The following is a 17482-nucleotide window of genomic DNA, read 5'->3' as shown; positions in this document are numbered from 1 at the left end:
TCACAGTCCATTATTGTGCACATGTACACTTGATTCCTGCGTGCAAATCACCGTTTCCTCTGCCCAGGCAGTCGTGAAAAACGAAAGCAGCAAGCCGGGCAGTGGGATTTTTCCACTCAAAACTTGATTCAGACAAGATGTGAGAGAAGTTGCATTCTGATGGGTTTCTGAGAGTGTCAGGAGAGCCACTGCCAGGAGAATGCGACACAGCAGGACTGACAGCTCCATCATAAAGCTCCCCAGCCAGTCGTCAATCACTCAGCGAGGCTCCCGTCGGCCATGGTGCTCCAGAAGACGAGCAGGCGTGCAGACACACACATGCATGCAAGAGCACAGATCACACAAATACCATGGCAGCAGACCACTTCACCATCACACCACTGGGAGATTTCCAACTAAGCCTGCCAGACGTGTTACAGCTCTTCAATCAAACCAAACTCGTGGTCGTTGCTAAAAAAAATAAATAAAAGCAGACCGGTCATAGCCATTGGATTGTGAGGACTGACCAGGTGCTATGAACAACACAAACTCAAAGGGGAACACACATGATCCTGTGCACATCTGCTCAGAACACACACAGGGTTTGGGTTTTTTTTCTGCATGGAGGAATATTTGTTGGCCCCCTATAAAGGTTGTAGCCAATATCAAAGGAAAACAACCAAGTGAGAATTACAGAGCTAGTTTTGTGCATTTCCATCTTGTTTGCTCGAGAATGTAGGACATTTAGGTTTATCAAACGGCCAGAAATAACAGGAAGATGCTTACATTTCAACACAGATTTTGTAGGAGCTTCAGTAGGAATCAGTTGGACTTCTCTTGTCAGTTCTTGAAGACATTTTACCTCTCATCTAAGTGGCTTCTTCAGCTCTGCCTCTGCTTCTATAGAGGTGAAACATCTCCAAGAACCGAAAGAGAAGCACAGTTGATTTCTAGTGAAGCTCCTACAATTACTATGACCTGGATGACAGAGAATCTGCACAGACAGACTAAAACAGATTTATTACTCATACTGTACGCAAACTGATCATGCTGTTTGAGTGTAGTCGCCCCTGTAGCCCCGTTCTGAACCAGAAAAACCCAGAAGCACCTAATGAAATACTGTCTGCACACACTGACATCCGCAAACACACACCATGATTTTTGCTTTCTGTCTCCGTTGTGATTTTTCTCCCATCTGAGCTTCATGCCTCCCGTGGAGATGAGGGTGGAATCCTGCTCAGACAACTGTTTTGTCCAAAGCCTGAATCCAGTGTGTCACACGTACATCACACAGCCAGTGGAAAAGTACTTTTCAAGGGTAAAACAAAAGTAAAAAACCGTAAAGCTGCTCGAGGTAAAAAAAAAAAAAAAAAAAAAAACAGATCTAGGACAGAAATTATGGAGCATAATGGATCTATGGGGAATTCTTCTGCGTCGTGTTTGTACGCGCTTTCATTTGTACCTTGAAAACAGTAAAGCTGTCTGTGTGTTAGTGCGCGCACAGGATCTGGGCAACTTTTCCTCATTTAATGCGTATTTTCTATTTGATTTATTATTTACTACAAGGAATCTAAATAATAAAATTTAAATCAGGGAAGTTCGGTCCATAGGGTATCTGTTGCACAAAACAATAGAGAGCTGAACAACAGGCACCAGAATAGAACAGATGTTTTTTTGTTTTTTCTAATGTGGAAAAACATAACTGGAGCTATGACATCTTTAGCACTTCTTTGATTCTTAATGTAATTAGAGAGTAGATCAAGGTCCTGATAACATTTTTTTTAATGCTAGAAGATTTGTGACAAGCGAAATAAGCAGCCATATCATTTTGACCTGTCAACTTTGACACCTGAAGATGAGTTTTTAGGAGTTTAAGACTAACGAGGGAATTTAAAACTAATTTGTCTAACAGGAAGAGGTACGCCGTGTTCCAAATTATCGTGCATGTAGGATTTCAGTGAAATAAACATTTTTTTGTTTGTTTTTCAATGAAGCATTTTGCTTGTGTTGTTTCTCCTGGTAATAACACTGACATTGATTTCATACAGGTTTGATAATTAATTTGGCGGATGACCCTAATTAAAAGGAAACTACATAAGGAGGTTGTTCGGGTTTCATGCAGTGTGGGGAGAAAGAACGACCTTTCTGCAGATGAAATGTGTGAAATATTGCAATGCCTTCCAAAAGGTGTGAAAACACTGGAAATTTCACATAAACTTAAGAGACATCGTCATAGTGTGAAAAGACGTGTGTGATTCAGAGTTAAGACAGGTTCATTCAGATAAAAGTGCAATGAGGAAGATTACATCGTATTCACTGTATTAAGAGAGAAAAACATATATTTGCAGCGGCTGGTTCCTCTGGAGTCCCTAGAACCTCTCGATGCAGGATCCTTCAGAGGCTTGCATTTGTGCATAAAGCTGTATTTCAGCTACCACTAATTTATTCTCAGTGGTGACCGACTGACATTTGTATCGACTATTTAGTAAAAATTAACAAAAACCACACATAAAGCTTGAAATTAATTGTAAATGTTAAAAAATGCTGTCAATTTCAGAAATGATACTCATAGCACAGATTGGTGACAAATTAAACGAAAAACAGCATCTAGTGTCTTAGTAAGATGTTAGTCCATCAAATGCTGCTAGAGCAACTTCAGTGTGCCTCAACATTGAATCCTCAAGTCTCTGGAACTCTACTAGAGGGATGGGACTCCATTCTTCCAAAAGATATACCCTTCTTTGGTGTTGATAATTGCTTGTCCAAAATCTCCCATAGATGTTCAGCTGGCCTGAGATCGTAGCAAATAAATTTACATCATTTTCATACTAAAACCATTCAGTGACCCCTTGTGTCTAATGGATTAAGGCATTGCCATTCTGGATGAGAATGCTCCCATTAAGACAGAAATGTTTCATTATCGGATAAAAGTGATCACTCACTGTTGGGGTGAAGCATTCAGGATTTTCCTTTAATTCGTCTTCCTTCTGTATGTATGTTTCAAAACGTGAGCGTTTGAAGGCTCTTCTCTAACTGTCTGCTGCACATTGACTGCAGATTAGGTTATCATTAAAACAAACTGTTTAATTCCCTTAATCTCATTCATTAAAGTCAGCTTATGCAGAGTGCAAAAGACTCCACTCATCACTCTTTCCCAGTTTCATTGCAGTTAGTCATGTCCCTTTAACACAGATAGGACTTCCGCAGATGGCCCCCTTCCTATGACCCCCTACAGACACTCCAAATCCACAAGTTTGTGCACTCTGTGTGAACTGATCTTCAGCACCGACACACAGCGAGACACTTTACCTCCACAAAACCCAGTAACACGAAAAACCATCTGGTTCTCAGGTAAAAAAAAAACAAACAAACAAAAAAAACTACAACACAGCAGCTTTCCAGCTAGGGGCTTGTGAGTATTCACACATACATCCAGCAAGTGTGGAAAAAAGGCAATTCGGTTCTAATCAAGGATTCTGCTTACAACGGGGCTGCTGCAGTGTTTTGAAGTGAGTTCTTGCTGGTATGGCTGCACCTCAAGCTGTTGCCCTCTCCCACAAGAAATATGACATTCCAGGCCCCGAGGGTCCATTTTGATGCAAAGGATCAGCACACCTGGGCCTGTGCCGCTGCCTCCCACAGCTAACCTCAAGGCTCATAACAAGGCCCCGTGGGTATAGGCTCGCCTACTAGCTCTTTGAATCCGTCTCATTGTGCTTGCTTCACTTAGCACACCCTACCAAGGACAGTTAACCCCCACCAGTATGACTTCCAGGGTCACAGGGCACATAGCTCCTGCCTGGATGAGATGGGAAGGGTATAATCAAATCAGTTTTACAAGCAGAGAAAGGGCAATATTGAAACACTGTTGTAAAGCACAGTGCATGCACACTGCTTCTATTCTATCACAAATAACTGCAAACAGCTAAAGCAAACATTTGAAAGATAACTTTGCCTGACACAAGAAGACAACTTCAGGTGTGCTACATACATCACAAATACTTCATTCCTAATGATGTTTTCAAATTGAATGCAGCTTTCCAGGTTAATCTATTGAATGCATTTTTGCAGCAGCAGAACTGGTTGGTGTATTAGACGACTCAACCAAGACTTTCATTAATTCATTCCAAACAACGATTTGTTTTCTGCTCAAGTGGCTGGGAGAGTGGACAAACTTTGTAGCTACGGTACAAATTAGATGCAGCTTCATTGATTCCTGTGGGTATAGTGGTTTCACTGCAACAACAACAAAAAAGAAAGAAAGGAAAAAGCTCTGACACTCTAGAATGAGGATAACAAATAATCGCAACGAAATGAACATCTTGAGGATAATAGTGTACACTGAAGATAGCATCCCAGTGTCTTCATTAAGATGAGGTGGACATTATAAGGAGGCAGGCTGTCAATAAAAGCGCGCGGCCAATACACAAAATGCTTGTGCAAAATCCAAGAGGGACATTTTGATGAGTCAGTTTGTGTGGGTAAGTAGGTAAAGTAAGGATCAAAACCAAACCTCCCTAATGATCCTCCACAAGCTGCACATAACTCACAATACGGAAGCCTCTCTGCTCTCAGCCTGCTTCACAGGGAAATCAAAAAGTTCCTCTAAATGCGCTTCCAGTCGAAATTTCATCAGCTGCTCAGAATAAAACTCCAAATGTATATCTCTTCATTCTCTTGTGGCTTCGGAGTGATGGACAGCGTTCCGAATCTGCTTCCCCTGAATTACCCTGTTTCAGCTGTTTCTTAATTGAGTTTTAGAAAAGCTCAGTCGTCATGGCCGGGTGATAGCAGGTCCTCTGAGGCTTCACCCAGACTGAGAATGTGAAACTCATAGTCTTCGGCAAAAAGGTCATCTGGAAGTTACAGTATTAATTACAACCAAAAGTCACCGGTCCCGTGGGATTCACCCTGTTTCCATATCCACAGCACTGGCTATAATAAGACCTGTATATCACTGCAATTAACCTCAGAGTAATCTTTTAGAAGAATGATAATGAACCAACTGTCTGTCAAATGTAATGAAGATCTAGGGCTTTCTACACTGGCTACCCATTGTGATTTATTTACATTCAGCTCATTAGAAAAAGGGTGGAAGAAAACGGTCTCATTCATGCAAGCTCGACCCCCTTCACCTTTGCCCTCTCCACGGTCTTTCTGTTTTTGCGTTACCACATTTTGTTCACCATACTGACTACCCTCGACCAATTAGCAAAGAGCAGAATGTAAAACTTATCAAAGTTTAACTGGCATTGTTGCTAAATTAGGTTGGGCTCTCACCAACCACACAAACAAACGTGGAACACTCTCTGCATCGAAAAAGGGGCGTGATAATTAAATATCGAGCAAAATAAGAAGGACTTGCAAGGCTGCCAGAGAAACCGTCTCCACCAAATTATCTTTCTGTACAACTAAACTGCATTCTCATTTATATTCTGAAAGAAGCAGAATTTAATTTTGGAACAAATGGCACAGGACTTTTCTGCAGTAGACCAGACCCCATGTCCCATATAGAACCATGACTCTCAGGCTGAAGTTTCAATTTCACTCATTTGCTTTTGGTTTTCAGTGGCTTTTTGGTTGGATTTAGGCACCGATACTATGGTTGGGTTGGTTAAGTTTTGGTAAATATCACTTTTTGGTTATCACCTTCACATCAGTAACTACACATGAGAAGCCTGGTTCAATTTAAACACCAAAATTACCCAACCACTGGACGAGTTTCCCCCTATTATAATACGACTGAATGGAAAAGGAGGAACGGTAAAGTGATAAACTAAATGGCAAATATGTGATAATTTGTAACATGCCTGAGATATACTACAAACAAACCCAATCTGACAGAGAATGTGTTTCCCCAAAACTGTAATTGAGAATTGCAGTTTAGTTATATAGGTTTATAATTCTGTGGAGGCGAGGTTGACTTGAGACAAACAGAAATCTCACTAGAGCAGAAAATGAATTATTGAAATCATCAGTCTATTGGCCTTTAACTGAACTGAAAGTGAGACAATGAAAAACAAAAATAACTTATTTGTGTGGCCACTTGGGAGCTGCGAAAAGAAGTTCTGAGCACAACGCTGGCGTATCATGACACTTTATCACATATTACTTATCGTCTATGGAGCAGCAACGTCATTCATTTGGAGTCATGTTTTTGATCAGATGGTGAATCAAAGCCTACCATTCGCTCTCCTTCTCATTCTCTTTTTGGTCTGTACCAGCTCCTAAGGTAAACATCTGAATTCTTTAGGTGGCAAATGCTGCACCACATAGTCGCTAACGGCTTTTTGGTGCTGAACAGAGTGTAAACTGGGTTTACTCAGAGAATAGCTGCAGCAACCAAAACCCTATAAGTGCAGTGGAGGTGAAACCGGAAAAGTAAAGTTGTGGAAGCTTCACAGTCAGTGTAAACTCACAGTAAAGCTCCATAAAGCTAACATTAGGTGCAGATTCGAGTCATAATAATTGTTTTCACATAGATGCAGCTGCCATGACAGAGACACTTTCACAATACTTCCCTGCTTCTACTTTAAAATATACAACACATGTAGTAAGATATACATTGTTAGTGGCTGTTTCTGTTTTTGTTTTGTTTTTTTGCAGCAGCAGCAGCAGCAGGTATTATCATTTTTTCCTGAGGTGTAACTCAGCTTCCCCATTTATTTGCAGTGAGTCTCCATTAATAAGGAGTGCCCTCCACAATCATTCACTGAGCCACTCTCTTTTGAAGTGCTGCTGGAGAGGGATCCTTTTGGAAAGGACCGTTGCATCCCAGGAATAAATACTTGAGGTAAAGCCCTTTTCAGGCATGGTAACATTTCTGGATTCATCGGTTTGTTGAAGTGACCACATCCTGTCCTTCAGACATAAGTCACTTTTATGTTGATGTTGTTCTTGGCTTCCACAATCATGACAGAGAGAATCACTTTACACCTCTGATGTTTGTCAGAGATGACAGATTGGACAGTATATCAAGTAAAATAGTGCATTATACACCACTAATAAACAGATCTGAATCCACTCTGTAACAGATTGTTCAACTGTAGCTTTTAAACAGTATCTCTATGTGTGACAGCTCACCTGTCTGAGGAAAAGTAAAGAAAAGTACACAGAGTGATCTACTGTTAGATTCTGATCAATCCTGCTTCCATGTTGGGGATAATTTACAATTATAGCAATTAATTAGCTTATTCCTGTTGTTTGATGCTGCAGGTATTTAATGAAATCCGAGGAAAGACTCCTACAAACAGGTGGAAAGCTCAGATTGCATTCATTATTGGTGATTCTCATTATTCTGTTAGTCTCTAATCCTTCATACTTGTTCCAATTTAGACAAGAAACCAAAACATTCAGATGCCATCAGATTAACCAAAAGGAATGCATGTCTTAAAGGGGCTTAATAGTGAATTTCTGCTTCTCTGCTTTGTTTTGTTAATTAAAAAAAAAATAAAAAATACTGGCTCTACCTCTGTCAGATATTTAAAAAACGCTATGTCATAGCAGTAATAACAGAAATCGCATACAGTCACTTTGACAGCATAACAAAACACTAAATCTTAAGAATAGGTGCAAATCTGTCTTTAAGTCGGTGAGACTATAAATCTTCCTCCTGCCCACCATAACAGCAGATGAATTCTTAAACTACACCAGCAGTTCTCTCACTTAATATAACTTTAATGGTAGAAAGCAGTTTGCGGATCCAGAAGAGTGGCTAATGTTGTACAGCAGATGTAGGACAAAATTAATTAAATAAGAAGCGCTTACCGTTCACTTGAAGAGTGTGGGTCTGAAACAGTTTTTCGTATCCGTCAGCGTGACAGGTGTAGTTGCCCATGTGAGTAGTGGTCACCTTGGTGATGTACAGGGAGCCGTCATCCCCAAAGTCCTGTCAGACATACGGGAAAAAGGAGCTTTAATCGTTTAGCGAAGCAATTTGCAATCTAGGAGCAGCAGGTGTGGTTGACGGCATTTCGAGCTGGAAATGAACGGTTTCAATGGAAATGCAACAAGCCCGCGGTGTGCAGATGAGAATCTCTTTCAGACGAGGAAATGAAAACTATCACATGTCATCCGAAAATGCACAGTGTGGAGTAAATGTCCATCAATCTGTGTCAAAAGTTGAAGCCATTTAGCACCACAGAAAACAACTGCAGAAAATAACTGTCAAAGGCGCAGTTAAGAAAAATTGCCTTCTTGTCCGTGTCATTTTTCCAATCAGAGGGAAGTGATCTCATGGAATGGGACCGAGGCTGCAATTGATTAGTGTAGAAATTACAAAGCGTTAGTTGCTTTCAAAACAAAAACGGGGAGACGAAGTGTTGCAGACACAATCAGAATAACTTCTGCTGCTCATTTAAAGTGTCATTTTCCCCGAGCAAGGCGGCATGTGAGCGTTCACTGTTTGGTTAGCATGCACATCCCACAAATGCGGTTCTCATGTGGCCTATTTAAAGCAAAGCAAAATCTGTAATGAAACCAAAACCTAGCCATGACCGTGGAGAGACAACTGAAACATGATTAGTTCATGCTGTGTTGTGGTTATTAACACACACACACACACACACACACACACACACACACACACACACACACACACACACACACACACACACACACACACACAAATGGTGCTGCAGAAGGAAAAGAGCAAACAGAAGAATAAACTGTTCAAGCTGTAGCACAGAAAGAAGCCCCCAAAGCTAATAAGCCCATTGATGGTGTGCTGATGTGATGAATCGTCTGCTAAAGAGTGGATGTCTGTCACCTCGTTAAAACCACACTGCAATAAAAAGTCATCTTCACAGGACATTGTAATGAGTTTTTCTATTATGTAGATCCTCAGAGCAATATCATATTCTTAAAAAGTATGTCAGCTCTCAGAAAGAAGGAGGTAATTGCTTCAATAAAGAGCTTATTGGTTTCCAATGAAAATCAACTTCCTTTCCTGCTTCGTGTTTTCACAGTAATAAGAATGAAATTTGGTGAAGAAATCCTTCACTTTTTCACCTAATGGTAAACCTAAGAGTAACAGCCTGTTTGGACTGCAAGCATCCCAAAGAATGAGACAAATATCATCTCTTATTTTGACTCTAACGCTCCCAAACTACAGTAAGAGGTGCAGTATATAAAATAGAATCCATATTGTGCATTTAGATTCAGTGTGAGATCGATGACTTGAAGCATTTATCCTAGATTTTGACATTTTGACATTACCACTTCCACACGGCCTGCAGTTATTTGCCAGCAGTTATACGTGGCCAACCATGTGTGCCATTGAAATGGAGTTTTACAAATTTAGATTATTTTTTGGGCCTAAAAATAATAATAATAACCAGACAAGAGGTTTTTACACTTAAACATAGCCCCTGTTTTAGGGAATTGCAATATAGCACTGGTTGTGACATATAATTATTTGAATAAACAATATATAAAAGATAAAGTATTGCAGTTTTCAGAATCAGGTCGTGCTGACGTTGTTTACATGCATCGTCCCTGCACTGTCAGCTTTCACTTATATATCTTGTCGACTTGCAGCAAGAATCTCTTCCTGCTTGATTTTGTTTTTCATTCTGTTTCCAACACAGCCATCCAACTTTCTAATATTGAATCCCTGTTTGTAGATTCTTATATTTTTTTTACACTACCGTTCAAAAGTTTGGGGTCAATTAGAAATGTCCTTATTTTGAAAGAAAAGCAGGTCTTCAATGAAGATAACATTAAATTAATCAGAAATACAGTCTAGACATTGTTAATCTGGAAAATTACAGTTCTAGCTGGAAACAGCTGATTTTTAATGGAATATCTCCATAGGGGTACAGAGGAACATTTCCAGCAACCATCACTCCTGTGTTCTAACATTGTGTTAGCTAATGGTGCTGAAAGAAGGATCACTGATGATTAAAAAACACTTGTGCAATTACGTTAGCACGAGAAAAAGTGTGAGTTTTCATGGAAAACATGAAATTGTCTGAGTGACCCCAAACTTTTGAACGGTTGTGTATATTGGATCATCGTTAATTTGACACATCAGTTGCTGTAGGAGATAGAAGATTTCACACAAATATGTAAAAAAACTATACAATGTTACTAAACTAATACTGCAAGTTTTTTTTTCTGTACTACAATTACAGTATATATGATATTTAAATTACATCTTTCTTGGTTTGATCTTACACTTCACTGTAAGAAGACGAGAAGTGTTTTCACTTTAAAAAAGTTTTGTTTTAATTTAATCCTGAATCTCACGTTATCATGCCTTTCCTCATTTGAGAAAAATTTAATCTGTATTAAACTATATGACAATAGTTATTTTGGCACATTAGCTTGATCATGTGAAAGTGTTGTAAGTCTTTAGAGACCATTTAGATCTAAAAGAACTTCTTTTTCTCTCGATAATAGGCTTCACCACTTCGCCATGCACAGCAGTTTTTCAGAAAAAGAACGTGCTGTGGCACTCAGCCTTCATTAGAGCATTCATCAGTACCACCTAACTCGATGAAGGCCAAGTGCCAAAACGTGTTCATTCCTGATTGCTGCCTTGCATTAAAAAATCATCCAGATATCTTTTAACAGTGTGAACTTTTGCTCTCAAGAATGTCCATGAGTCCGCCTGCGTGCTTCACGTTTCTGAGAACTGAACACATCATTCTTTTGTTCAGCCCTAATTACAAAGTCCTCTTTCAGAAGAGTTCATAAGAAGAAAAGTGGTTTCCTCATTAAATGGCTTTTAACATTTTGATCACATCTTTGCAGGCTTTGCATCTTGGCATTAAGCTTACCCTTAAATGTCTACAGACAAGCAAGGAGAGTCAGCCGTCGTGTTTACAGGCGTACAGTGTGTTTATCAGTTCGTCCCGGTGTGCTCTGATCTAACTTACGAGCTCGCTAACGGCTCGGGCTGAGTGAAGCATCAGAGCTTCACAATATGAGAGGAAATCGATGGTGCGTTTTGGCCCCTTGGGCTGAGAGCATATTGTGTCACCTTCTTAAATGAAAAATGAATGGGGGGAGAAATGAAACTCAGAGGGGTGGAACGAGCCACGGCGGAGGCTGTCGACATGATTCCTCCACCTCACCTCACCACCCTCACTTCAGCTATCAGCAGCACCCAGCACCCAGCTCTCTGCAGACAAAGCAGGCATGGGTGGGATACTGAGAGGGAAGGGAGACAAGGGCAGGTAGAGGTGGATTTACAAATAGGCCATAGCCCTCAAGAAACTATAATTAATAAAGCTGTCACTAACGGGTCACCTCTGAAAGGACACCAAAGAGCCACCTCACCGGATGGCTAACCTCCGGTAGTGACGAGGCATTTCAGAAAATGGCCTTTGAGAAAGTTTCCAGCCCGTCCTTATGAAACTTTGCCTGAGGAAGATGATATGCAATATGTATATGAGAAAAAATACCCTCCAGTGTATCCAGGGAGTGGCATTGCTTTCCGAGAATGAATAGCTATTATTAAGGAAATACACCTTTAAATGGTTGTTTTTTGACATTAAAGGGACATTTTATTACTTAACTATAGTTACTTCATGCAGTTAGTTTCAGTTTCATGTGCCTCTGTATATGAGACATGAGATTTCTGCTGCTGTAATTTATTAGCTTGGAAAATCCAAACTAAATCTCCATGTAATCTCCTATCTCCATGTTAGGAGATACAGGAGAATCAGTTTGGCATTGGGCGAATTGAATCGCGTTTCCCTCCCGGGAAAGTTTGGTACGACCAATCATAGCATGGGAGGCGGGAGTTAATGCTGCGTCATCTTCAGCGCCTGGATTACCCATAAAACACCTGCGCACCTCCCGTAACCAAACACAAACATTAACAAAGTTATTCCTAACACCGCTAATCGTTCGGAAGGAGTCTTTTGTTGTGTAGCCTTTTCAAAAATAAGTGTTGTACTTGAGAGTACCCCATGTATTCGCAGATTTTTGTGACAAAAACGGCAGTAATCATTCACCGCGACGCTTTCTCGGCTGCATGCCATTGTTGTTTGGACTACATGGACTTCAAGGTTGATTTGTTTGTGCGTCACATCCGTGTTACGCTGATTGGTTCTTTCTCGTTCAAGCTGCATTTGTTAGCCCCTCCTTTTTGAAATCGTCTCCTATCATCACAATGCCAGACTGCCTTTATTTGTATTTATATTAATACATAAATAAAGTCAGTCTGGATTTTCCAGGCAAGTAATTTATGGAAGTAAATAACATTTTGAAAAACACCAAGAAACCCTTCTTTCTTTCTTTCTTTCTTTCTTTCTTTCTTTCTTTCTTTCTTTCTTTCTTTCTTTCTTTCTTTCTTTCTTTCTTTCTATAAAACATACATATACATTTTAAACCCATTAAAAGGTGTGTTGGTGTGTAGGTGAGTTATCTGGATATGATTTGTTTGCAGGCTCGCTACCTCAAAGGTCCCTTTGGGAACGATAAAAATATTTTTAATTGAAGTGAATTAATGATTTCACAGCACTCCCTGCCCGGCATTAGGGAAAGACATGTTGGTGTCGAAGTTAATTTGTTCTGATGCTGAGCACATCAGAAACGAAATTCCCATCACCTCTCTCATATGGGTCGAGGTTTAAATCTGTGTGACAGGTGTCTTAAAACCTTCACATACAAAACCAGAATTATCTACATGGCTGATTCCCACCGTCTGGTATGGGGTGAAAAAATGTGTCTTTGCTGTGTTTTGATGGAATATCCCCTTCAAATACTGAAAAGTTAAGTGTTCTTTCAGCTCTAATTTGTGCCATTTATGCCACTAAATATTTTCTAGATTTACCATTTACAAATGTAAGCCTTTATTCTTACCGGTTTATTTCTTCAAACTGTCCATAAGATAATTCCTGCAGAATCCGATTCCAGTAAAAGAGCATAATGTCGATGTCTACAGCTCCTTATTTGAAACTAAAAGTTTGATTTGGATTGCAACAACATGCATGTGTTGCAGGCACTTTGCTAGCTTTGTGGGCTTTTTGTGAATGGAATGAAAAAGAGTGATGCAATGCCAGTTTGTGGAGACCAAAAACAACACCCTACCTGGGATGGGATCTGTTGGGGAAGAAACAGAAGTCAAACATTTAGAGGTTCAGTTCTGAAGGCATTAGAAATGGGCTGTAAAGCAACCAGGTGAAGCAATCAACTATCAAGCTATCAACATACTTTACATTCATAAAAATGCAGAGAAGTCACTGCTCAGGTTAAAAAAAAAATGGAAGATTTGCATCTTTTCTTATCTTGAATCAGGCTAAACAACTCAGTGCCCCCCACCTCCCTGTAGTCAATGCATCAACCCAGGCTGCCAAATCTGAAAATTCTGACTCAGGGATGGCTCCAGTTGGACAAACAAAACCTTTTGATGATATAAACTGATGAGTATTTCACTGATTTCTGGTGTTTTGTAAAGCAAACAGCTGCACACGAAGATAATCAGCAGATAAACTTTTTTTTTTTTTTTAGAAAATAATAGTGTGCTGCAGCCCCATTGAAGTTAGTCCAGTACATAGCTTACTGTCAAGCACAGCAGCGAGATTCTGGCCTCCCTGACCATATAATTAATTCAGCAAAAAACCCATCTTGATAGAAGTTGGAAACGTAGTAAAACCGGCCACTGCATTCCAGTAAGATCTGAGTGTTATCTGCAGTATGTTGTTGCACAGCTTGATTTAATCATCCACCTGAAACAGCACGGGAGGAATACAAATAGCGGTCCATGCTGATCAAAGCTGGCCACAGATATAAATAATCACATACATTTAATATTTTCACCGTGGTGAAATAATGTGAATACTGCACTGAGCATTATGGTAGAGAACAGCACCTGTTCCAATGGACAAGATAAGGAGAAGAAGAAAGATTCAGCTCGGATTTACCGTTTGTTTTATCTGCTCCTCTTGAAGCTGCCATGTCTATCTTCAAAACAGATGCTCTATTTTAAACAAATTCATGTTTTCCCATGATTCAATTCACAGATTTTGCTAAATCAGATATATATTTTTTTTCTTGTTAGGTTCACTTGTCCAACGACGATGTATGACTCCTAAAAAGTTCATAAATAAACTTCAACATTTCCCCCCAACATACACTTTCACATAGATGGATTTTCAAATATCAAATGCATTTTTCATTGCTGGAACCCCAGAGTCCCCATCCCTAGATGCGAGCATTAATGTACACAAACACACACACACACACACACACACACACACACACACACACACACACACACACACACGCACACGCACACGCACACGCAAACACAGTACACGACTGTGTCTTTGGCTCGGCCACTCAGGGAGGATTGAAATACTGACAGCCTTGGATGATGATGCAATAGCCAGCAACTGTCAACTTCATGGAATTACAGTAAGCTGCTTTGTCAAAATTTAGAGAGGCTCTATTGAACTCCAGGATACAAGCGCCCCACTGGGATTAATGTGCGATTCACTAAGTCTGAATGTCGACAAAAAAATTCTAAAATAGCCACCTTCTAAACTGGGAAGGCCTGCGAGATTAGACTGCATAAACCTCCCATGTGTACTCACAGGAATATGACTCTCATTAAGGCTGGCAGAGGATGCTCACAAATATTAACAGCCAGCAATTATACAGAAATTGTCTGCAAGGCAATTTCGAATGGGTCTGTGGATGCCAGGTGCAGACAAAATCCATTCTCCTCTCTGGAAAGAACAACAATGATTGACTGGAAGTCTGAGAGCCAAAAATAAATCTGGATTAAGCCGCTCGTGTTCCATTGGTAGTTCCCCTTGCTGCTGCGTGGTTTGCACACAGTTTTCTGTTGAATCGCAGGAGACCGTTAGCACTCGTGCTGATTCACTTGCTGGTGGTGCTCTGCGTTGGTGCAGCCGCTCTGGAGGTAATCTGTGCAGCAGCAGAAGTCGTGAGCTCAGACTTTGTTCGGTACCAACTACAAAAATATCAGATCTGACAATCGCATACCCAGAGGGTCAAAGCACATCAAGTTCTCTCAGTCTGGAGAGAGAAAGATTGGTCTCTGTAGTAGTTTAACTCGGTCTCACTTCATGAAGCTGCCGTGGCATCAACCCAATACATGTACCATGGAGACATAACAAGAGTAATTTATGCATCAACATTAAATAGAAGGAATATAAAGACTCGGGGGTACCAGAGTGGTTCAGGGTTAATTAAAATGTAAACCGTTGTCCTTCTTTCAGCTATGTTTTCTCTGTGATGTACAACTCAGACTGAGAGTTCTGTGGACTGGCATTAAATTTTGATGCTTTCTCCAAGAGTGTGATGGTTGCAAACCACAGAAGGCCAAGCTTTGATTGATTACCAACAAACCCTGTTCTTCGCTCCACTCTATCAATAATGAGAGAAAAAAATAAGCCTGTATGATTCCAAAAGCCGAGCAAAGATGTTTTTTTGTGTGTGTGTGTGTGTGTTTTTAATCATAGCAATGTCTAACAATTTTAAGGTCGTTTTAAGTCTCTATTCCAGTAATTGATGGACTGAGGACAAAGCTTTTTTGCTGTAATGGATATAATGAACATCATTTGACGGCACTAGCTTTCATCCCTGAGCTAACATTTGAATGGAAAGTACACCTGAGCAAGATCTGATACTAGTCACAGGGGGAAACAGACGACTGTGTGCAAAGTACAGACAAAGACCACCCTCGGTCGGGACACCAAACTCTGCTGTGTGTCTTCAGGCAAAATCAGGAGATGAAACCAAAAACTAGTTCCATTGAATCTGCCAAAAAATAAGAGAGCAATAAAACAGCTCTTGAAAAAAATATATGAAAGATAGATCAAAGTCGGTGCTGACCTTACTAGACCTTGCATCTCACTTTTTTCTCTCCCATAAATCCTCCCAAAGATATTCAGAGCGTTTTCAAGAAATAATCCGACTTGACATTTCTCTTTTGTTATGCCGAGCGCTTGCATACATCTTTTGGCCGTGAATTGCTTAAAAGCAGAAATAATACATTATAGAAAATGACTGAATAAGGCAAATGGCGGATAAGCGATTTCTCTCATATACGCGGCTTTGGCTCTGCTCTTTATGGGAATCACACATCACCAACAACCAGAACCAGCGCGCTAGTTTAGAGCCAGTTGATGGTGCCAAGGATGACTGGCGACAGCTGGGTGCCTCTTACTCATTTTAAGGGTCATCAACATTTAATGTTACATTAGTGGCTTCGCTGGGTTTCCCTTTATCTACTGCGACAGTGTTGACTTAATTATGCATGGCAGTATCACACTCATCTTGGTCAGTCTTGACACACAGAGAGGAAAGGGTAAGGAAAAGGAGGTCTGCTTCTGTGCCTCTTTCTGTACCTCGCCACGTAAGTATCTCTGCTCCTTTTGATGTGGATGAAAGTGACACAGGGGGGCCGTCTGGGGTAGCGCATACAGATTAACACACTCACACACAGCCATTCACCGAGTTGTAAAAGTAGGTCCTTCCTCTAGGGCTGAACCCCTTTGGTATCCCCCTTCATCTTCTTTCTTTGTCTGAAATCCCTGTCCCTCCCAGCTGTCTCCAAACACAGACACCAAGAACGCAACCTGACATCACGGATTACTGTCAGCCCTACAACACAAAGCCAGTGCCAACAGTCAAATAAAATGTGCTGACAATCCAAGCCACTGCTAAGAAAATAGAGTTGAAATAAGATGAGAAAAAAAATCTAGTCTGAATAATCTGGAATTTACCATCTTGTAAGGGAGGTGGCAGCACTTGAACTGCAAAAGACGGCACATTGGTGTCATTTTGCAGTAATTAGAGCTCATCGCTGCACATGTTGGAGACATGCGATCACAGATCTGATCGCACATCTATCTACATATCTGTGCTAGCAGTAATGGTAGCCACTTACATTGATGTCTTCCAGGTTCAAGGAGTTCAGATACTGATGGTTTCTCTTCCACAGTATGGGAGGCCTGTGCTCCCCTGTGATGGCACAAGTCAACACGGCACTCTGGCCGACAGTGACCGTTGTGACGATGACTTTCTGGTCATCTGGAAGGTTGAGCTGATACACATCTGTTGACAAGAAGGGAACAAAAACACAACATAATGTTTGACAGATTGTCTCAGGGAGATTGGCAGAAGAGAAGTTATTTATAAAAAAAACAAAACTGTCAAGCAAAAGTGGCAACAATTACAGCTCTCAGCAAAACTTTTAATTTGAATAACTTGGCAAGAGAACTAACAAAGTGGAAAACGGCATTTAAGGCTGTCTGCCTACTCTTTATATCTGGAATTTGATGGACTTCTGTTTCTTGTAACAGCTCATAATTCAGAGGAATAAACCCACGGGGAATTTATGAATTCATGATTTTCTCACAGTTTGCTCTTAACGAAGCCTGAAAACAAGAATACACAGTACAAGAGTGTTTCAATTAGCCGCCGTTGAGCTACAGAAGCAGATGTTTTTTTTTGTGTTAAATATGCACTGAGGTGGCACAATTATTGCAATTTGCAAAGTAATGGGATGGAATTAAATTTA

At 40.4% G+C, this 17482-nt stretch overlaps 1 protein-coding gene across 2 annotated transcripts in view; it reads right to left on the bottom strand.

The window, feature by feature from the left end:
* fstl5 (follistatin-like 5) overlaps window positions 1–17482 on the bottom strand; it is a 195700-nt gene that overhangs the window by 53389 nt on the left and 124829 nt on the right. Inside the window, exons 7-9 of one of the 2 annotated variants that reach the window (XM_022202159.2) lie at window positions 16850–17016; window positions 13021–13032; window positions 7747–7867 (exon numbers count right to left, since the gene is read on the bottom strand). In XM_022202159.2, coding sequence (XP_022057851.1) covers window positions 7747–7867; window positions 13021–13032; window positions 16850–17016 — 300 coding nt within the window. The remainder of the gene's footprint in view (window positions 1–7746; window positions 7868–13020; window positions 13033–16849; window positions 17017–17482) is intronic. The other variant, XM_022202161.2, reaches the window with a different exon arrangement.

Source organism: Acanthochromis polyacanthus, chromosome 10 (genome assembly GCF_021347895.1).
Source record: "Acanthochromis polyacanthus isolate Apoly-LR-REF ecotype Palm Island chromosome 10, KAUST_Apoly_ChrSc, whole genome shotgun sequence".
NCBI lineage: Eukaryota > Metazoa > Chordata > Actinopteri > Pomacentridae > Acanthochromis > Acanthochromis polyacanthus.
Note: the sequence above shows the minus strand (reverse complement) of the source record. Positions and strands in the feature narration are given on the sequence as shown.